The sequence below is a fragment of the Labeo rohita genome, chromosome 1, assembly GCF_022985175.1.
Source record: "Labeo rohita strain BAU-BD-2019 chromosome 1, IGBB_LRoh.1.0, whole genome shotgun sequence".
Lineage (NCBI taxonomy): Eukaryota > Metazoa > Chordata > Actinopteri > Cypriniformes > Cyprinidae > Labeo > Labeo rohita.
Genome location: NC_066869.1, coordinates 36,609,368 through 36,633,412, shown reverse-complemented (window position 1 = coordinate 36,633,412; position 24,045 = coordinate 36,609,368). Strand labels below are relative to the sequence as shown.

Genomic DNA, 24,045 nt, shown 5'->3' with positions numbered 1-24,045 from the left:
ATCAATGCGTTTGAATGTTAAAGGATTTCAATATAAACCAAAATGAGACTGGTTTTCCTTGCTCTAAACAAAACTTGGGTCTTACGAGACTAGCGTATTCTCACCAGAGTTTACGCTACGTATGACAGTTATCGGAAGCTAAAGATTACGGTTTATAAAGTTCTAAATATGAATATTTTTCTTACACAAACAGATAGACTAGCTTTAGAAGGCCTTTAATAATCCCAACTACACCAATGAAATTTTTTATGACTTTTTTATGATGGATGCATGCACTTTTTTGGACTTCAAAATCTTAACACCCATTCACTACAATTATAAAGCTTGGAAGAGACAGGATATTTTTAATATAACTCTGACTGTATTGGTCTGAAAGAAGAAAGTCATATACACCTAGGATGACTTGAGGGTGAGTAAATCATGGGGTAATTTTAACTTTTGGGTGAACCAAAGCTTTAAGTTAACAGCTTACTAAATAAGAGAATTACTAGTGAAAAAGCTAAAATTTCAGTTTGTTTCTCATGTAAATTTATCGTCTGACTTCAGAAGAAGAATACCTTTATAGAAATACTTTTATGTTCCTTTTATAGTGTTGTATGTATGTTAAGAGACTTCAAAAAATTCTCCTTTTGTAAGTATATAATGAAATAAACACTTTCTTTGATTCCAGAGTAAAATGGTGTTAACCTGAATTCGTCCTGGCATGAGCTTTCTTCTGGCCATAGCAGCAGCACGGTGAGACTCATACTCTACAAAGGCAAAGCCACGATTCTTCATCTTATCCGCAGCACTCGCGTACACAATCACATCCAGCACCCCTTCTGTCACCTTGGAAACTTCCTCCAGGATCTCCTCACGTTTCTTGGTTTTTGGGATTCCGCCAATGAAGAGGCGGCAGTTATCTACACTAGAGCAGACACCTAGCAACCTTCCTGGGCGAATTTCGAAGTTATTGAGTTCACGAACTGCTCGCTTAGCCTCATGCTTCTGCGTATACATGACGAACGCGTACCCGCGGTTCTTCCCGTCAAAATCCATCATTAGCCGCATCTCGTAGATCCGTCCAACTGTCTCAAATACTGGCACCAGCTCGTCCTCGTAAACGTCACGTGGGATTTTACCCACAAAGATTTCACAGCCACGTGGAGGGGAGGGGCCTTGCCAGCCAGGTGGTGGCCCATATTTGCGCTGTCCATTTTCTTGCACCATACCATAACCTGACCGCTCCATCAAGGCCACAAGGGCAGCTTCATTGGGGGCCCCAGCCACTCCCTCTGGGATGGCGCTGTGATGCTGCGGATGCCCAGAGGAGGCCTTAGAAGAGGAGGAAGGGCTAGGGTTACTCATAGCAACGGCAGAGGCGGAGTCTTCTGCTGTCATTCTGAAATAAGCATCCAATCAGGATTGGAGTCTAAAAAAGAGACAAATTAATCTGGTCAGTATGTGTGTATTATTATCTCTATAAACAATACAATTTCACTTCCTGATTAATTAATCCAGTTTCTTAATTAGGGATGTACCAATATTAACATTTTGGCCAATTATCACTGTTTTCATCCTAAGGTTAAGTGGCCAGTATTAAAAGTGTCTAATTTCATCTAAATGAATTACTAAATGAAATAAAATCAATGCTACTAGTGAATTTAGTTATCAACATTATAAAGTACAGTAAGACTTATCAAGTGCTATTCAATTCTTATTGTTTTTAAAGATTAACTTTAAGTGAGCATTAGATGACAGGTAATCTTAATGTAAAAATATAGATGGACAGTAGTATGTAGTAGATTTAGTATTTTCTCGAACACACAGACACACACACACACACTTACACACACAGACAAAATGTAAATCCTCTTCTACACCTAAATCTGCCTAATAAACCCTCACTAAGCCGCATCTACATTCTTTAGCATGGAAAAAATCTCCAAAATGCCTAAATCCTACAGTCTAGAATTTTCAATAAGCAGAACATAGACACATGGAGGCAAAATCTTTGACAAGGAAATCACATTTGACACAAAGAAATGAGTTTTGTTTTTTAGTAATGTTTTACTAATAAAACATTATACAGTACACCACATATATTCAGTTACACTGTTTTATTGTTAGTTGGCTCTAGTCTGCAATTTAGCAGTTAGCCGGACCTTGATGCCTGCTTAGAGGGTAAAGCAGTTAGGTTGCTTAGTAATGAAACCATGGTTACACACGCAGAGCATGCTGACCCACACAGCTTATCCTAGAGTACACAACTAAGTTCACATAACTCACACAGATACAAAAAAAGGCATGCAAACACAACTAAAAGGACATCAAGTAACAAGGTGCAAAGGTTATTAATTAGTAATATAAGCCAGCAATAAAGTTCAAACAAATGAACAACTGCAACACGCACCGTGCTTAAGTTGGTACCTGGTGTTTTCATGATAAGTTCAAGAGGCTTGCTGAAGGAGCATGTGACTGTGACTGTGAGGTTGGAATAACAGGCAACTCAGCAGTACTAAACCAAAGCTCTCTCACACACATCCACAAACACTTCCTCATTCACACGCTTACACACACATATACTGAAAATCAGTACATGTGTGGCTCAAGGCCAAGCTGAAACAGGAAGAAAAGCAGACTGACTAATCAAAAGCCATGAGGACCAGGCAAACATACCAATAAGAGATATTTAAATAATACATCTGTGGATGTTGCGTTTTTATAATCACTTACGCAAAAAGTTTATAATAAGCAACAACAGCTAATACAGTCTGAAAGGGTTAATTTTATGAAACTGAAATAATAGTACAAAAACAGGTCAAGAATTTGAATAATGGACATTAACTGCACAAATTCATATTCTGAAGCACAGACCAACTTTTTTCCCCAAAATGTACTTCCTCTAAATGAACTACTGGTTGTTAGTTCGTATTAAATTGGGGATAGACTGTTGGTGGAAGTGGGGTCAATGAAAGTGTGTGAATGACAATGAAAGACGATTCAGCAGAATTCGGGAGGAAGGAAAGGTCAAGAGAGAGAATAAATTATGGATCTCGGCCAGAAAACGAACAAGTAAAAAACAGAAAGAAGGCGTTAGAAAGGAAAATGTGTGATTCAGCAAGAGGAGCAATAATAAGTAGAGCAGTCAATTTCATACGATTAATTATGACAAAAATATAGCACGGTAAAAATGAACGCAATGCCTCCTGCAAACGCACAGAGAACAGCTCAAGGCTACGTCTTAAGGGGGTCGCACACCGGACGAGAAGCGCAGCGCCGCGTCGCGTGGCGCCTAGGACAACTCCAGGTATCGCACACCGGACGCGCACATTCTATACGCGCCAGCTCATTTTCCAATGAAGTTCTGAGCTGCAAGATGGGTGATTTTTAACTAAATGTATTATTAATATTATTCTAAATATATTATTTGAATTGATAATAGCTAAGTTTTGAACGTTAATCAATTAAAAGAATCTGTGTTATAAGTCTGTTATTGTTTTTTTGTAGGCTGTCTGTTACTAGGCAACTATGTTACATTGTAGCAAAATAGTTTAGCTAAGGTTAGCTAGCCAACCGGAGTGAAAACGTAACCGAACACCTTGAAAAGTTTTTTTTTTTTTTTCAGTGAGTTTAGGTTTAGGTTTCAGTTTATAATCTATTTATAATATCGATCTGGTGAAAATAAAGAAAACCATAGTGTGACCGTTGAATATTTGTATAGTCCTAGATAAATATACAGGGTGTATATTCCCTAGTTGCCAAGAAAAATGCACCAGATAAAGGGGTGTGCGATATATATGGGCTGCGATAATATTGTAATTGTTGTTTTGACGATGTTCAATTTGACATTATGAGTATATTGCAGAAACATTCAAAACACAGAGTACAGTGCACTCATTAACAGTACAGGTATGCATTAACAGTGCAATCTTTCACTGTATGATTCAGTCTAATAAAATACATTTAGAATGATCACAAATTTAGGATATAATTCTGGGTATTTCCCTACTTCGTTGCTAAGTTTTTCGTCGCTCCGCTACACCGCTATTTAAATGAACTGAAGTGACGGTTGTGACCTTGTAAATCCAGTAGGTGGCAGTCAAAGATAGTGAATATAATTACAGTACGATAGACAAATGTTAAATAAGACTTTATATTTTGCGTATGTAAAATGTCTCAAGAGAAAAATAAAATGAAACAACTACGATTATACAATTAATTCTATAGGTTTACATTTTTTCAAGCTGTAAACCTAATGTAAGTAGTATTTTGCAGTAGTGGTATCTTGTTTTTTCAATGTAATAAGACGATTTGAGACAAATATGATGTTATTTAATATAAAACTATGCAGATGGCGCTCTGTGGCGCGGCAGGAAATTGAACAGCGTTCTGAGTCCTAGCTGGGCGCCGCGGACAGACGCCGAATGGCGCCGCCGGTGTGCGTACACTCATAGAAAACTATGTGTTCGAATTTTAAAGACGTGGCGCGACGCGACGCGGCGCTGCGCTTCTCGTCCGGTGTGCGACCCCCTTTAGAGGGACCTTACAAAAAGGTTGTTGAAAAAAGGGTGTCTTCTTTTACCTTGCCATCGCGTTCTAAAAGCACGCCGTTAATACACAAAACCCATCAAAAGACGTAAGCGAAAGTGTCTAAAGTCGTCACGTAAGTCTAGCTCATAATCACACAGGCAAAAAAATAAAATCAACTTAAAAACACATTATGGAAAAGCAGTGAAGTACAGTACCAAAGTGTACATTTACGCTCAACATCTGAAATTGTACAGAACGCAGTGTCGTTCAGTTTTTTTTTCTCGTCTGTACTTAGCTCATGCATTGGATCGACTGCAAGATGAAGCTCTGTTGACTGCAGTGATTTTCATTTAATATGGGGCAAGTTGTCACGCCTTTTACTCAGCAAATACTTGTATACCTTACAATTATTAGCCTTGTAACAACGCTTCCTATGTGTTAATTAATAACCATAGGATTGAATTCATTCAGTTTAAATATTGCTTGACAGTTAATATTAAAGGGATAGCTCACCCAATAATGAAAATTACCCCATGATTTACTCACCCTCAAGCCATCCTAGGTGTATACGACTTTGTTCTTTCAGATGAAAACAATCTGAGTTATATAAAAAAAAAAAAAAAAAAAAAATGTCCTGGCTCTTCCAAGCTTTATAATGGCAGTGAATCGCTGTTGAGATTTTTATAGTCCAATAAAGTTCATCCATCAATCATAAAAAGTACTCTACATGGCTCTGGGGGGTTATAAAGGCCATGCGAAGCAAAGCAATGCATTTGTGCAAGAGAAATGTCCATATTTAAACCTTTTTCTTTACAAATCCTCATTTTGCGTTTCTAATTCACGACCGATGTTTTGTTTGTCTCTCTCCTCTGCGCTTTCGCGTTCGTCGCTACTCACCGGAGCTTAAGCTACGCTTACGTCCTGCATCATCCGCTGGAACACCACTCGCTCATGGACGTGTGTATGAAAGTTAGCGAAAGCTAGAGATTATGGAAGATTATACCTACAGAAGAAGTGAGTATAAGGGTTTTTATGCATCTTCGCAAATCGCCTTTCCAAATAATGTGCTAGTTAGCAAGTTTCACGCCCAAATGAGGCTGAAGTAAACAGTTTCTCAGAGCACGGCTCGTCACCCCACAGAAAAGAGGGGCAGGGTGAGGAGAGCTCATTAGCATTTAAAGAAACATGCAACAAAACGGGTTGCTTTGAAAAGAGCTGATTTTGACAAGTGTTTTTTACACTACCGTTGAGAAATTTTAACCACTGCATGTTACTGACCCTAAAGAATCATATCGACTTGTGGAAAATGGGCATCCAGTGACCCCTTTAATATAACTCTGACTGTATTCGTCTGAAAAAAGAAAGTCATATACACCTAGAATGGCTTGAGGGTGAATAAATCATGGGGTAATTTTTGGGTGAACTATCCCTTTAAGGTAAACCACTGGGGACATCAAAAGCATTTATCGGCCCTCGTGTGTTTCTGGAAGTGAGATGTTTTGGAAGTTTCCTTGTTCCGTACAGATATACAGAAAACAACAGGAAGTGAAAATCAGTGGCAAGACAGAGAAAATGAACGATCGAGAGGGTGGAAAAAGATTATTCATTTTCCAGCCAACATCAGGTTCCATATCTCATTGTACCTGGCAATGGTTGACCTTTATAAGTCTGTGTGTGCGTGTGTACTTGGTGTAAGGAAACCTGAGGCTGCAGCAGGTGGATGATTAACCAACACAAATCACTAGCTACACACACACACACACAGAGAGAGAGAGAACAAAATGAACAAATTCTCACATAAACTCTTTTCTTCAATTCTCACATCTTAAAATATTATTTAGTACAATAAATATTGCATTCGTTTACACTAGTCAACCACATTTGACTTAATTTTAACATTTAAGAGTTGTAAACTTGTGTGAAGTGCCTTTCATACAAGTTCAACTACTAGAAATGTGTTAACTTTACTTGAAGAAAATGTGGAAACCAATTGCACAGTTTTTAAATCTTCATAGCTTAAAATGGAAGATTAAATCCATCTTCAGAATAATAGTATTTAAGATGTATTTAGCATTAAAGAACAAAATATAACAATGTTAGTTCAACTGAACTAATATTCTTATTATTAAACCTTAAGTAAGAGATAAGACAATTGAAGTTACACATCTTAGAATTTACAGAGTACTAATACATTATTAAAATCAAAAGTTGTATCTGTTATTATTTAATGGACCTCAGCTAACATGATCTCACAATGAACAGTTGCATTTGTATTAACTACCATTTACAAAGATCAATACATACTGTAAAGAAATGTATTGGTTATTGTTGTTAGTGTTAGTGAATGCATTTACTAATTCTAAATTTAAGAATGAGCCAGTGATATAAAATATAGTGTTTGTATGTTCATTTTGACTCAAGTTATTAAATAAATGCCTTGTTACTACATAACAAGCGACGGAAATAAATGATGGAATGAAGTGTGTGAATGTGCGTGAGTGTGAGGTTTTGTGAGAGTGATCACAAGATAATGTTTTTTTATTATCTAATATACTGATTGACAGAAGTATCTGATCTTTGACTTCTTTAACACACAGGACAATATTTGACAAGCAGCACATATAAACTCACACACACAGATACACAGGGACGCACACAAGGCTTTTGTGTGCAGACAGATCAATTAGTATCTCTTGGGTCAAACTCCTTCAATCTCGCTGAAAGAAAAGAGTGAAACATAGAAGGGTAGAACAATACACATGCTGGCCTCCCAGAGTACGTACTGACAGCAAACACACACACCTGCTGTACAGAGCTGGGTCACTGTGGCTTGGAAAATGGATCAGCGCTGACATTTCGCATCATGTGGATGAAATGGCTTAGAGAAAAGTCATTCACTGAGATTTTCATCTTTTTTTGTTTTGTTTTGTTTTTATTATTTGCTTACATATAATCATAAATGTGTCTGTAGTCTAGTTTGAAAAGATTGTAGATAATATTGCGGTTATGCAGCTACGGTGTCAATATAATAATAACGAGGTTGTGATTTTTGCTTGGTTGCAGGAATACATCCTTCAAAGTGCAAATATACACTCTCTCACAACAGATAATAAAGAAGCGTTTGGGTCAATAACAAATAAGAAAAACATTAAAAAATCTAGTTCAAAACACATTTGCCAAGTTTTGAAAAACTTTCAATTTTAAAGAGGTTTAAATTTGATAACCATATTAAAAATTTATGCAAACATCAAGTGCAATGTAACATTTTTCTTACACCTTAAATACATGTGAGTGTGCACATCTAAATAACTACTGCCTAAAAAGTTTTAAAATGTTGTTCAAGGTAAAACAAATTAAAAAGTTTAAAAAATCTTTACACATTCATAAATATTATGCACTTTTGGGAAATCACAATGCATTTTACAACTTTAACTCACCTTGCTTTATAAAATATGTGCAGTGTTCTTATCTATAATTAAGAAATTATATTATATATAAATAACTGTTTTATTAAATAAATTATATAATATTTATCATTTCCTGTTCTATGTTCCCTGCATGTTTTTTATATGTTGGTCACAGCAGACAACTTTGATTTACCAGACAAAAGTTTTTCAAATATTAATTAGTGTAGCAGTTTTTGTAAATACAAGATTTTTCCCTATGGAATAATACAAAAATTATTCAAAAAAAAAAAAAAAATACACTAAATATATATATATATATATATATACTTTTTTTATTATGCTTTTTTTTTAATAATGCTACTAGAACAGTTGTATCACTCTGATATGTTTATGCCCCAAAAAATATCAAATAATTTTTTTAGTTTCCTGCATGCTTTTGCATGTTTGTCACAACAGACAAAAGTTTTTTTTTACTATTAATAAGCAGTGTAGCAGTTTTTTGTAAATGATTTTTCCCTACGGAATAATACAAATATTATGCAAAATGATGTTTTAAAGATGTTTTTTTTTTTTCCATAATGCTACTACAACAGTTGTATCACTCTGACATTTTTACTTATAAACTTAAAATTTACTTAAAAATATAAAATTATTTTTTAGTTAAGGAATTAACTAATATATTATATATAATTTAATGTTTTATGCTTCCTGCATGTTTTTGCATGTTTGACACAACAGACAATTTTTTTATATATATTAACAAGCAGTGCAGAAGTTTTTGTAAATACATGATTTTCCCCTATGAAATGTGAAATGTGAAAAATGTGTTTAAGTAAGTAATAGGTTAAAGATGCTTTTTTTTTTCCATAATGATAACAGAACAGTTGTATAACTTGACTTTATGCCCCCAAAAATTTAAAATTATTTTTAAGGAATTAACTAATATATTATATATAATTTCCTGCATGTTGGTCACAACAAACTAAAGTTTTTCAAATATTAGAATATGCTTACAGTTTCTGTAGCAGTTTCTGCAATATGATTTTAACAAAAGTTTTTTCTATAATGCTATCAGGGCAGTTACTTCTCCCTGACATTTTTGACTTTATGCCCAGAAAAATATCTAAAAATAATTTTTAAAAACATGGTCATTATAGAAAATGCGTATTTAAGTTGCATGCAAGGCATACATGCATTTTTAAATAAATTAATAGATGAGTCAAATGAACATGTCACATCACTGACCCATTTGTGTCTGTCTTTCTATTTATGTGTAGATGCTATGCAGCTCTTTAGTCATGTCAAGGGCTCTTCAAACAATATACACTCCATAGAGCAACCAAGAGAGCAAAGAAAAGCCCTCACATACAGTATACACAAAAGCTCTGTTGGCCTGAGTGTCATTCAGGACTCTCAGGGGTAAAAGGTGGCTGAAAGACATGAGTGAGAGAGCGTTTGTGTGTGTCTGTATGTTGGGGTGTCAGCAGGGTTTAGATTAACTCCATTTACACTCAACATCCACACAAGGTGACCAGTGCGTTAAGAGTCAAAGTTTGTTCCCATGCCAACAGATAACCTAGTAAGTTAATGTTTATTGCTGAGACTCTTAAAAGAGCTCACTTTAAGAAACCACTCACATGATGAACCGAAAAGTGCAGAACCTTGTGTTCTTCTCAGTGACTAAGCAAAAACGGTATAATGGTGTCTTATAATTATTAAACCTCATCTCTGACAAACATTGACCTTTGTGACACTTCATAATCACTGCGCAGATCATTAACATTAAGTCTCTTTAAACGAGAAGCCATAATTTTCTTTCATTTAACATACTCTCTATACTCTACATAGAATTTTTTAGTCGCTACTTCAAGCTCACAAAATTTAGCTTTCATTTTAAACAGATTATCCAGTGAAAATCTGCTGGTTGATTTTGAAAGTGACACAAGAGGGAACTACCACTTCTGTTAATCAGCCAAGCAGTTATAGTTATAGGCCAAAGTGGCCAAATGTCGCCTAAAGCAAATATGCGAGCATAGACTTACTTTAGCAGATAAATCTTATTCTTACTAACTGTTCACTGGAACTTTGTGTACTTCATAATGTGATCCGAACAGCTAATGCCAGTATTTGTCATTAAACAATCAATCTGAAATGTTGAAAATGACAGGAATGAATCTCTTGAAAGCTATCAAGAACAAAAATAAGTTCTTAAGTTTTCATAACTGTGATGTAAAAAAAAAAAGAAAAATCAGTGTATTGCTGTATTAAGTCATGAGAAAGTATCTAACAAGAACCAGCACTGAGAATTGTCAGAGTTACATGTAAAAAGTCTGTATAGCTTTCAATCACAGGAGATGACTTTACAATATTACATAAAAAACACATTACAGTTTCTTAAAACAAAACACTGGCGTCAATCGGTGTCAGACAGAGCGAGAGACGTGTGGACATGGCAACCATCATACCCACAACACCATTCTCAATTCCTGTAATCCTCAGTTTCAATTCTCTATGAAAACATGCTACAGTAAAACATTTATCCAGTCATTCATATAAAATACACGCAATCATTTTGTCTCATGACTTAGAAACTATAAAATCAGACGGTATATAACCAAAGAATCATTGTTGTTTTACTATTTTTAATAGACTCTTATAGTATTCTTTACTTTACAACAAGGTTCCATTAGTTAATGTTAGTTTTGTTTTAACTAACATGAACAAACAATGAAAAATACATTTATTACAGTATTTTATGTTCGTTAATGAAAATACAGTTGTTCATTGTTAGTTCATTGTTAACTAATGTTAATGTTAATAATGCATTAGCAAAAGGTGAAATTAACATTAACATAAATTAATAAAAGCTGTAGAAGTATTGATCATTCTTAGTTCATGTTTACTAAAGTAGTTAACTAATGTTAACTTATTGTAAAGTCTAACCTTTTCTTTAATATTTTGAATTAGTTTTTATTAACTTTTGTTTTGGAATTTTTTGGTTGAAATTTTATTTCAGTTTTAGTTTTAGTAATTTAAGTACTTCTACTTCAATTAGATACAAAGGCAACATTTTAAAAGTTTTAAAATGTTTTTTAACCTAATATTTATGTTTTATTTTATTTCTGCTTTATTTCAATTAATAAAAATGATTTTTATAGTTTTAGATTTAGTTAACACTGCTAAATGTATTTTATTTCAATTAGTTACAAAGGGTACATTTCTAATTTTCATTTTTAAACGTTTTAAAGTTTAAGTTTTTTACCTAATATTTATGTTTTATATTATTTCCACTTTATTTCAACTAATGAAAATGATTTTCAAAACAGCTACACGTATTTTATTTAAATTAAGTACAAAGGATACATTTCTAATTTTCGTTTTTAAAAGTTTTTAAGTTTATGTTTTTTTTTAATCTAATATTTATGTTTTATTTTATTTTTGCTTTATTTCAATTAATAAAAATGTAGTTTAATAGTTTTGGTTTTAGTTAACACTGTTAAATGTATTTCATTTCAATTAGTTACAAAGGGTACATTTCTAATTTTTAAACATTTTTAAGGTTACGTTTTTTACCTAATATTTGTGTTTTATTTTATTTCTACTTTATTTCAACTAATGAAAATGATTTTCAGCACAGCTTAACTTTTTTTTATTTCAATTAGTTAGAAAGGGTACATTTCTAATTTTCATTTTTAAAAGTTTTTAAGTTTAAGTTTTTTACCTAATATTTATGTTTTATTTTATTTCCACTTTATTTCAAATAATGAAAATGATTTTCAGCACAGCTAAACGTATTTTATTTCAATTAGGCACAAAGGGTGCATTTTCATTTTTAAAAGTTTTTTTAACTTCAAGTTATTTTTAGCTAATATTTATTTGATTTTATTTCAATTATTTCAATTTCAATAGCTGTAATTTTAGTTAACACATAGTTGCCAACAATCAATAACAAATCAGGAAAAAAGAAGTAGAAAACTAAAAATGATTAAGTTTAAGTGAATTAAACACAACCTCACATATTACGCATTTTTGCATACACACACAAATCGATTGGCCAATCACAAATGCAAACACACCTTACTATAACCTAATGCACTTCAATTCTTTTTACCACAAAAACTACACTACACACACAAGAGCATTGGGATAAACCACAATGCTGATGACATCTTGAGGTTTCTTATCTTACACTCTGAACTCTTCACTCCTCAAGTTAATCTACTTACTGCAACACAATGTGACGAGGCCTGATCAAGCACAATCCACTGATACAGAAACACACAGCTGATGATCTGCTCAAAAATGCCTCAAGTAAGCACATCACTGATGTCTCATCACTTTCTCTTGATGATTTTTCTGTGAGAAATCTCCACATGGAGAATCAAGATACCGAAGAAAATACAGGAACCTTTCTGATAACAGTAACACGCGCAGGTCTGGGCCCACCCTAACAGCAAACATAAGGCTGAAGAAGTCGAGTCCAAAGACCAACAACCAACACAGCGCACTGTGACGCACAATTACATTTTACTCTATTTCACGCTCACTTGCATAAACACACAAAGCTTCTAGTCAAATTACAGAAGATGCTATTTACATTATAACAGTATTTTTATTTTCTATTTCAATTACTGTTTAATATCCCTACCATACAGCAAACAAATGCTTCGTTTTCATTTTTAAACTTCGCCTGAAGGTCACAAAAGGTCATTACAATGTTTCTTCTCAAAAAGGACGCACAAGTAAATATGAATTATTTAAATAAGACCTCAGACAAAACTAAACAAGTGCCCACAAGCAGAAAAACCCATGTACTTTACAATCCCAGCGGTCACAGACACACACAGACATACAAAACACAGGTTACCTGGCTTTTCAGGTGAATGAATGTGTGTCCGAGTGGCAGTGTAGCTGGTGTGTGTTCTGTGATGTTTCACTCACACAGTCACACACACACACTCAGTCAGGCCTTCTGACTGTCTGGCGTCAGCGGTTACCCTCTTCTGTCTCTCGGTCAGTCTCTCGCTTTCACACACACAGTCTGTGGGGTAGAGGAGCGGAGAGTGTGATTGGAGGTGCAGTTGGTAAAAGAGTGTTTACTCAGTGCATGTGAGGGGTGGGGCAGAGCAAAATTGCCCCCTCCTACACCTCTCTCTGATATTTCTTTCTTTCTTTCTTGCTCGCTTTTCCTTGTCACACCCAAGAACCCTTCTATCCCATTTTCTGGGAGCAAACGACATGAGCGTGACTGTGTGCGGTGAGCTGTGAATGAGGTTGTCCATTGACTGAGCAAAAGTTCATTAGAAGTGGCAAACGACTCAAAACTATTCAGTCTAACCTGAAATCAGTTTCCTGAATTCCTGCATTCAAAAACATTTCAAGACAAACAGTTTAATGCTCAGCGGCCCTCATGCACATTCAAACCTGGAAAGGTCTGTGAAATCTTCTCATTCCTGTTCCTAAGAAACAGGTACTTACATGTTAGTGTTTTATGTTGCTTTAGTTACTTTGATAAGGTGGGAATCATTGATTCGCAGACGGGTGTGTGTTTGCGTGTGCATGATTGCAAAACTGGTCATGTAAAATTCCAAACAAAATCTAAAATAAAAACACATGCACAAGGTGCATCAAATATAGAAATGAATATTACTTTAAAGTGTTTAAAATGACATTAGATAAATCTAGTAATATTAGCAGCCTGATCAAATTTAATATGGAGCCACTAAGGGAGCCACCATTTTAAGATCACACGACAATTATACAGTCTGGAAACACTGATTGGCTAGTGGCACTACTGTGTTGTGAAAGGTAGCAGACAGAGGAAAATGTATGTAACAGGAAAAAAGCACCGGATGTCAATATAAGGTCAGGTTGACGTCGGATCCCAACATCGGACAGACGTTGCATTCAAAGCCACTTAAAAAAAAAAAAAAAAAAAAAAAAAAACACTAGAAGGCATGCCTGCAACCATTAGCCAAAAAAGCGTAACAGCTAAAGCTAACGCTTCCAGTCTAGCAGTACGTGGGAAAGGAGACAGGAGGATGTTTTTTTTTAATGAATGTCAATGGAGGAGAGGCTTTGCTAAACTAAATAATACGTTTTTAGAGAAAACAGCATATCATTTAATGAATCAACAGATTATCTGCTAATCTTCAACATGTTTTACGCTTAACAATACTTTTGGATTGAACTATTTTAAGTGTACGATGAAAAAAATGTTTTATAAGAGAAGTCACTGACTTTTTGTGACAGGTGGGATTCAGCTTACAGCACTTCCCATTCATTTCTATGGTATCTATAAACAGCGATTAAGTGTCGTACAACTGTGACTGAAATTCAGTGAGGTCAAGGCTGTAATGTGATTGGTTATTAAGGAACACGTGATTCAAGTTATCTGTTACGCTTTCTCCAATAGTAAAAAGTAATACAGACCCTCTCATCTCCCAATAGTAAGACAATCTCTGGTTGCATTTTGGTTGAGAATGAAAATTGGGTTGACGTCAGTATTTGATGTCATTTGGACTTTGACTTAATGTTGGATTTTGGTTACACAACCTACAAACAAAACATCAGTGTCAGTTAACATCAGTATTGGACATCAAATTTTCATTTTATATTAAAGATGTAGTTCACTTCTAGAAAAAAAATTATATTTTAAACTATATTAAAATAGAAAATAGTTATTTTAAATTGTAATAATATTTCACAGTATTACTGTATTTTTGATCAAATAAATGCAGCCTTGGTGAACATAAAAAAAACCCTCACCAACCCTTTTAAATTATGCTAAAAAGCAGCAATTTTCTTTATAGCCAACATATTGGTTTAAAAAACAGTTTATGGACATGTTATTTATCAACTACCCGATTATAATTTTCTGCAGAGTCAGTAAGATGTCATATGATGATGGTCACTTGTTACACATTCAGCTGTAACTAATAAACATGGGGGTGGAATGAGGGAGGGCAATGAGAGAAGTGCGATGGGGGACGTGCACAAACAGGAAATGATGGTGAGTTTAAGGGGCAAAACAATTTTTGTTTTAGGCGGTTGGCTGATCAGAAGAATCCTTAGTAGCCACACAAAACACACACACACACACAAAGGGGTGGCAAACCAGTTGGATGGAACCCTGAACTGTCTACAACAGTCCTGAGCTCAAAATGCTAGTGTATACAAAAAGAAACATATCTGGAGTTTATCCGTACTCACTCATAATCCAACCTTGAGATGTAAAACAGCACCATCGGATATTATCTTTTAAATCATTAGCAACATTATAAAACCTGGGCACATGATGCATTGTGGGTAGGCCATAAAGCAGGGTGAGGCTGTGTAGAGAGTCAACATGCCTTGAGAGGGTGCAAAGTCTGCATTTATAGGCCTTATCAGTACCCACTATACATATCTAAAGCCTTGTCCTTCATTGAGTTCAAGTCTTTTTTCTTCTTTTCTTCCTCAGGATGAGGGGGCAAGAGTAAAAAAGAAAAACAAAGTATTAGAATATGAAGCATAACTTATTAAATATATCCTGAAGGGACAGTGGAAGATGTGTGTGTGTGTGTGTGTGTGTGTGTGTGTGTGTTTAAAGGGTATAAAGATAGACTGTGAAAGTGTGTTTTAGTTTTGCACATACTGTATTGCGTCACACATTGCCGGTAAAGGTAACCGGAAAATCAGGTTTAACTTCAGCACAGTAGGAATATATGAATAGACTAAAGACACACACACGGACACGCATACAGACATGCGCTCTGACTGTCTATGCTAGTAATACATCTGACCTACAGTAGATCTCTTAGTCAAGGTCATCTGATGGTGACTGCATTGGTGGCTCAACCGCTTTAAGAGCTTTAAATAACTTCAGACACGGAAGAGCCATTTTGAAGTGAAATACACAGGGTGATTTTAAACCAATGAGATTTCACTGAAGGCAGGGCTACAAAGTGGAAAATTTGGTAACTTTGATCTGTGTATTAACATAGCACTAACATTTCGAAAGCTCTAGATTTGAAGTATAATGGCCAGCGTTGGGGGTAATGCAGTACAAGTCATGCAAGTTATGCAATAAGATTACTTTTTCAAGTAATTGTCCCACTTTATATTAGGTGGCATTTTATTTAAATTAATAATTTGATACAATGCACTTATTGTGTTCATATGTGTTTTTACATTGTACTAATATTTTTAAAACATTCTGCATGTAATTATATCTGTAATTAATTTTTGTCAATACATTTATAGTTACACTGTTGACCCATCCCTTACACCTTAACCCAACCTTAAACCTACCCACACTACCAAACCTGTCCCTAACCTTACCCGTATCTCACCTCAATAGCAGCAAAAGAGTTTTGCAATACAATATGAACACAAAAAGTACATTGTACTTATTTTCTGATGTAAGTACATAGTAGTTAAAGCCACCTAATACAAAGTGGGACCTAAGTAACTAAAGTAACACACTACTTCCGATTTTAGAACAAAACATCTGAGTTACTTTTTCAAATAAGTAATGCAAGTTACTTACATATTCTTGTATTCTCATTTATTGACTGACACCTCTCTTGTCTCCATGTTTGAAGAATTTGGAAATGAAGTGCAGAGACTGAGACACTTTCTTTAGCCTGAGGCTTATTAATTTCAATTCTGGTGTGAAGGGCCTTTACAGTTGCCAAAAATATAACTTTTGGGTTATTAAAAAAACAAATAAACAACCTCAGCCCAAAGGGGAAAAAAGTAATGCAAAAGTAACGTAATGCATTACTTTCCATAAAAAGTAACTAAGTAGCACAATTACTTACTTTTTCATGGAGTAACGCAATATTGTAATGCTTTAAAACTAACTTTAAAAAGTAACTTTTTCCCGACACTCCTTACTTCTAAGTAGAGAAGTAACTATATATAGTTGCAGTTGGTAATTACATTTGTAGTTTGAAAAAAAAGCGACATCTAAGACATTTCACATGCTCGAAGTGTTTGAGGTGGCAAATCTATAAGACTTTATTTCATGTTTAAAACACAAAAGAAGATATTTTTAATGAAACCTGTAACATTTCTATTAAAATTCATAGACATCCTAAAAGTTATCCATATGAATCAAGTGGTTCAATCCAAGTTTTCCAAAGAGACATGATCACTTTATATGTTGAACAGATATAATATAGGCATTTATTTACATATAAACATAGAACAATACAGAACATTTCAAACATCAGAAACAGAAACTCAGTCATACTCAGCTGACATAGAGTACAACAATAAACCCTTACATAAAGCAAGTTTGAGTTTCTGTTGATGCGCTCTATGTTGATCGATGTTTATGTGTGAATAAAAACCTGAATTAAACCTGTTAATCATATAATGCAATTCAGAAGACTTGGATTTAAATGTTTTACTTAAATATATTTATGAACATTAGTATCAAAGATTAGGTGTAAAGGATTTTCAGTGAAGGGACAGATACCACCCAGGTTTCATTAAAAATATTTGAGTTTCAAAAGAAGATTAAAAAGCCTATGGGTTTGGAACTATATGAATGTGTGTACACTACCACAGTGTTAATTTTGACTGCAAATTTTAATTTAGTTTAGTCATAGTCCTTCGACTAAAATTCCATTTAGTTTTAATCATATTTTAGTCATCTGAATTGTTTTAGTTTTACTTTAGGTTTAGTCAATTTTACTCTACTAAATCTACAGTAGATTTAGTCTGCCAAGATCTACTGTTTTTAGTTACAGTGTAATACATTTATTAAGCATTTCTCTAAAACTAGGTTTGATATCAAGGTTTTATCATGATAGACACAGATTTAACTGCTGTGACGCACAACATGCCTTTATATTAAAGTTAAATGAAACCACTTCTCATAAAGAAACGATGAAATACCAGTGGATATATACTGTAGGCTGATTATGCATTCTTCATAACTTGGTATTCTTTATAACTTTATAACAACTGCTTTTTCCCATTGCACACTGATTAAAGGGTCAAACAAATCTAAAACACATTTTTGAGTTTTTTAACATTTAGATAAAACTGGTTGATTTTTGTACTACTTTGTTTTTCTGGTTGAAAAACCAACGTTGAAGGTCTCAGCAAAAGGACAGGGTGTACTTGGAAACATTTGTAAGTGTGTAAATCTTAAGTATCAGTGCAAGAGAGATGAGATGAGTTTTAAACAGTTACATTCAAAAGAAGACAAACTGCAAGAGATTGCATTCTATCAGCCCATCAACAAATACACGCACTATAGCAGATTTATTCATAATGCAATTAAGACACATACTACATAACAGTAATCACACACCAGTGCTGATTTTGTCCAGTTTGTTGGGTTTAATGAACGAGGCCTATTATTACTCACTATAACAAAGAAAAGAAGAAAGGGGAGAAAGAGAAATGTGTAATGAAGCGGCATAAAAGCATTAGCAAAACAGAGAGAAACTGAGCGACTTGATTCAAACAAGCAGAACTTGTGTCACTAAGGAGACTTGTGTGTGTGTGTGTGTGTGTGTGTGTGTGTGCACGGCACACGGTGGGATATCCCAAATTAAGCCTTTGGTCTAAAAGAGCTCCACCCCTCAGAAGTCACTATTAATCAAAGTACCTGGAGGAGAACCGTGCTGAACTCACACACACACACAGCTCTTCTAGTCTGTCTATAGAGACAGTGTAAGAATGCATTCATTGTGAAGTGCAGGTATTTGGTGTGTGTTAGGGAGAGAGATGGGAAAAAAAGCAGAAGGGAGAGAGAGGAGATCCTGTTTCACTCACACACACACACGCACACATACACTTGTCCAGATGTCTGTCAGGGTTAAAGTCATGCTGAGGAGGTCACATGATCAGTCATATGACTTTAAGAACCCAGAAAGAGAGGTGACCTGTCTTGTTCTCTCTCTTGGTTTCCTTCTTTATATCAAATAGTACGTCTACAAGAAGTTAAAAAAGGCTGACTGAAGTGCTGAAGGTGGATGAATAAAAAATGTGCTTCCCACAAAGAGGAAACGAAACTACTGAGTCAATAAAGGATGTAGAATTGAGAAACGCCCCTAAAGCTTAAATTTTTATTTAATTTAGAGTTTTTTAAGAAATAAAGAAAGACATTTTGAGAACAGATGATATATTTTTATCTCTATTATTATGGTTTAACCATAAATATACTGTAAAAAAAAAAAAGCCATCGTTTATTACATTTTGCATTTTTATAATTTATTTTAATTTTTAGTCACTGAAGGCACAATATATAAGTTTTTGCGACTAGATGGCGCATATTCAAAACAAACAAAATAACAAAGGCGTAGTTTGAAGACTGATTTTATGTGGAATCATGGGAGTTGTTGTCTTTATCCCCACAGCTGACGCAATCCCTCTGGACTGGGCAGAAATCATGTCCATGGATGAGCTAATGTATTGAAAACCTATTAAGGTCACTGTATTGTTTAGCAGAGTGGGGCTGAAAGTCGTGAAAGCGAAACAAGGATGCTGGAGGCATTGCTAATGAAGGACGTACGCGATACACAGCTCGAAAGCACCAGAGCTTTTATTATGCCACAGTCGAGCACTTCCGCTCCTTCCGGTCATGCGTATGTGAGGTAAAACAGCGCTGTTTTATCATACTAGAAACATTTGAGCGTTAAAAGTTCTGATAAAATGCATAAATTAAAGTGTCAAAATATATTAAAAAGCAAAATATATAACACTGTTCTAGTGGTTTTCGTTATTTTAATCAAAAACTTGTGCCTTTAAATGGAAAGAAGAATTTTAATCATTTTCATTTTTATGCACCACTATAACAATAAACAGTAACAAATAGCTATATTTATGAACTTATATTTTTGAATATTATTGAATATAGTTTAAACTTACTCACAGAAACCAAAGGTAGCAACTTTAAATAGATTTTTGATCCTGTCTTAAAGCTCATACCCACCAAAATTTTGAATCAGTTCATTAAAACAGAAATTTTGAACTGATTCACAGAAATGAACTGAACTGAGTTCAGCTTCTTAAGTTTAAACCGGAAACACAAGTAATGCATCTCTGTTTCAACGTTCACACTTCACAAGACAAGAATGATGATGGCTTTAAATGGAAATTTAATGGTCATATAAAAAGAAAATTGAAATTCTTTAAATATTTACAACATTAATGAAAGGGAAATGCATATAAATTCTAAAAATAAACATGCACCCGAATATGCTGCTTTCTGAGAATCAGATAAGCAGCTGAAAGGAGGCAGAAAGAACTGGCTCAAGTCAGACCCACAGCCAATCAGATTGCAAACACGCACACACACAAACACAAGTGTATGCACTACTGGGCCCCTAAAGGTCTGTCACCAAATAAACATGCCTACACATTTAACAGATGCAGTATTTAGAGTAACAACAAAGAGTCACATGACTCACTGAGACACGCACACACAGAGACAGGTTGTACTTCACCTCGGTGCTAATTCATCTCTAGTTCTTCCTCTAATTTCTTTAAAACTACATCCCCCACAATGCAAAGCCACAGCGTGTCGGCTCTCAAGACCCCTGACCTCTTTACCCCCTACGTGAAATAACCCATTCATAGGTCCTCACAAACACACACACACACACTTACCCAGGAGACTTTTGTATAAAGATATTATAATTACTACTGCTACTGATTACTACAACTAACAGATTGTTTTTTCCAATTTTTCCAATTGAAAAAGTCCAAGTTCTCCCCCAAAGGGAGGTTTTGAACGATTTAGCTCACTTCTGCAGACAAAATTATACCTCAAGTACAGCTAAGTAAACACACCCACCCACGTACACGTTTACCTAGTTATCTAGCTATTCTTCTTACATAAAGCTAATTATAATTGCAAAAAACTAACCCTAGCCCTACAAGCTACATTTCTTTATGACATACAATACTGTATATGAGTCATTTTTACCTTTTGGACATGCCTAAAATGAGGTTTTTATCAGATGCAGCTACTTTTTGGAGACAACTTAACATCATATTAAAGCTGAAGCACTTCCCTATTACATTTCCATACATTGTTGGTAGAAAAACAAGATTCTACAGCTCTAGAAACAATTATTTGCTTATGAAACAGTGATTAATCTTTAAAGTGAAGCATATGTCTTGTCCGTTCATGTTGTGCCATTCCCCTGTTTAAAAAAAAAAAAAAAAAAAAAAAAAAACACGTCTACACTCATTATGCTAAGCATGCAAACTCTTACAATGGGCCTCAACGTCTTTTAATCTTTTTCATTCCTTGTTTTTTCTTAGATTGAGCCATCTCATTGTCAGAAACCTGACACACTAAATTATAGCACACCCCCTGAGTGCAGTTACACAACACACATACACACACAAAAGACCCGCAGAGCAACTTTCAGCACAGTTTTCGCAACACAAGGGCATTCTAACCTTACAACTGTAAGATGGAAAGAGAAAGAAAAGGGAGGGATGGAAAAAAAAAAAAGAGAGAGAGAGAGAGATGTCAATTGAACTCTATGAAAATAAATAAGGTCAGAGGGGAGAACGTGATCACTGGACCATCTGTGAGAAGATGACACACAGAGAACAAGGAAGGAAAACAGACAAAACATGAGACTCTGAAGGACAGAGAATCACAAAAAGACGTGTATGAGAATGTAGGAACTTACCTGCGCTTCTAGTAGCTGTCAAAGAGAATCTACGTGTTGCATTAATCAAAGGCACAGCAGATCAGCCACATTCATCCCTGTTTCTCTGTATTTCACCCGTTATCGTGTCTGTTCTCACAAGTCTTGACAGTCCAGAGTGATGAAAAAACTTGAAGTTTCTCTTCTTTTTCTCTTTTAGTTTCTGTCTCCAAACTGTTTCACTTCCCCAGCCCTGCTGTTCGTTCCCCTGCTTGTCTCCTTCACTGGCAAGGAGGAGGAGGAGGGAGGGAAAACGAGGGAGACCGGGCGGAGAAAGAAAGAGAGAGAGAGAAAGAGAGAGAGTAATTAGCGCTGGTCTCTGTACCTGCCTCTCACTGACATAATCTTCACATTCCTCTGCTGTGAGGAAAAAAAAAAAAAAAAAAAAAGGAGCAAAAAAAACTGTAGGAATACTGAATCAGTCTGTAATGCCAAAGGTCAAAAACAAACTTTTCACAAGGAATATTTAATCTTCAGAAACTGATAAAAAGAAGAGCGTGCGTGTGTGTCGGTCTGTGTCTACAGCAGTTAGTACTAGGAAATGTTTAGTCTCACATCTTTCTCACCGGGCTGGTCCGAGCAACCTGTTCCTTTCTGTGTGTGTGCGTGTGCGTGCGCCTCAGAAACTCACCAAACCAGAATGCTTCCAGCCTCTCGGATTGGAAACGCTATCCTCCCTCAAACTGGAGACAGGCCAGAGCAGCATTCCACACACACACACACACCTTACAAATATCAGAGCTCACCATCCCATTTGGTTTCTCTGATTTACGCAAAGAAGGCCTTAAAGTAACACAAAGATGAACACATCTCCGGGAATGTTTGAATGAAACTGAGGAAGGAAAAAAAAACTTTACATCTCACATCTCACAATTATGTTTGTTAAATTAAAAAAAACTGTCTGCAACTGTCAATAAATAACACTTATTCAAAAAATTCTTATTTAAATTAAATTCACACTTTAACATGACAGTTACATCTACTTACTATTAGTGTTGGGGAAAGTTACTTTTAAAAGTAATGCATTACAATATTGAGTTACTCCCTAAAAAAGTAACTAATTACGTTACTTAGTTACTTTTTATGAAAAGTAATCGGTTACTTTACTTTTGCGTTACTTTTTAAATCTGGACAGGGCTTGCTTGTTTGTTTTTAATATAAAAAGTTCTATTTTTGGCAAATGTAAAAGCCTTTTCACACCAAAAGCCTCAGGCTTTGAGAAAAGTCATTCATAAATTCATGTTTGTACAGTAGACCGCAGAAGAAAAAAATGTCAGTTCTTCAGCAATAAAAACAAATGTTAGATTATCATGAGTAATTTTTGTTTATTAGTATGGTTGAATTGGATCATCGAAGGTCGGCAGCAAAGACACTGGTTAATAAAATGGTATTAAATGCATAAAGGATATTTGTATTGTTTAACATTTTTAATTATTGTGTCATATTCTGAGTTGAATTTCACTGTTTTTATTCATTTTTAGAAATACCGAATCTGTTTTATGTGAGTGAGATGAATGAATGCATGTTCACATTTATTCTAGAACTAATATCTTACTTCAGATTTCTCTCAAGGTGGGGACAGGAGAACTTTTAATCAATAAATTGGGGGAAAAGTAACTGGTGTTACTTATTTGAAAAAGTAACTAGATAAAAGATATTTTCTTGTCAATTAAAAAGTAATGTGTTACTTTACTAGTTACTTGGAAAAAGTAATAATATTACGTAACTCACGTTACTTGTAATGCGTTACCCCCAACACTGCTTACTATAGTAATAACAGTAAATTAAAATGAATTGATGCATTGCAAAGCCAAACCCTAAACTTAACCCTATAATAAGTACATGAAGTTTATTAATATTACTCAGTACTTACTAACAACATAACTTTAAAATAAAGTGTAACCAACTCACATGAACATAAAAAAGGATATGTTATGTTCACTGTTCATTTCTTTGGAAGCCCGTTTCCGCCACTAAATGAAAAATTTAAAAAAAGGTTATCTCAACTTTTTACCTCACAATTCTGACTTCTTTTTTTTTTTCACAGAATTGCATGATACAAACTTGTAATTCTGACTTTTAAAAACAGTTGTGAGTTATAAATTCAGAATTGCGTGATATAAACACAATCGCAAGAAATAACGTCAGAATTGCGAGATAAAAACTCTCAATTCTGACTTTTTTCTCACAAATGCAAGTTTGTATCTAGCAATTCTGACTTTTTTTCTCAGAGTTCTCAGATATAAACTCAATTGCAGTTGCAAATTCTAACATTTTGAGGGGGAAAAAGACTGATAATGTTCTTAGAATTGCGAGTTTATATCTCACAAATTCTGAATTGTGTTATGAAGTCAGAATTACAAGATACAAACTCGCAATTCTGCAATAAAAAGTCACAATTTTGAGATATAAACTTGCAAATCTGAGAAAAAAGTAAGTAGTTCTGACTTTATTTC

General features: G+C 34.7%; 1 protein-coding gene across 5 annotated transcripts in view; it reads right to left on the bottom strand.

Moving 5' to 3' along the window:
- The window catches only part of rbm47 (RNA binding motif protein 47), a 32,476-nt gene extending 10,558 nt beyond the window's left edge, over positions 1–21,918 (bottom strand). The window contains exons 1-3 of one of the 5 annotated variants that reach the window (XM_051106841.1): positions 21,572–21,918; positions 12,787–12,960; positions 688–1,411 (exon numbers count right to left, since the gene is read on the bottom strand). In XM_051106841.1, coding sequence (XP_050962798.1) covers positions 688–1,380 — 693 coding nt within the window. In that variant the 5' untranslated portion in view covers positions 1,381–1,411; positions 12,787–12,960; positions 21,572–21,918. Of the gene's footprint in view, positions 1–687; positions 1,412–2,392; positions 2,520–12,786; positions 12,961–21,571 lie in introns of those variants that run through there. The other 4 variants (XM_051106850.1, XM_051106817.1, XM_051106826.1 and 1 more) reach the window with 4 other exon arrangements.
- Positions 21,919–24,045: the final 2,127 nt, after the last annotated feature.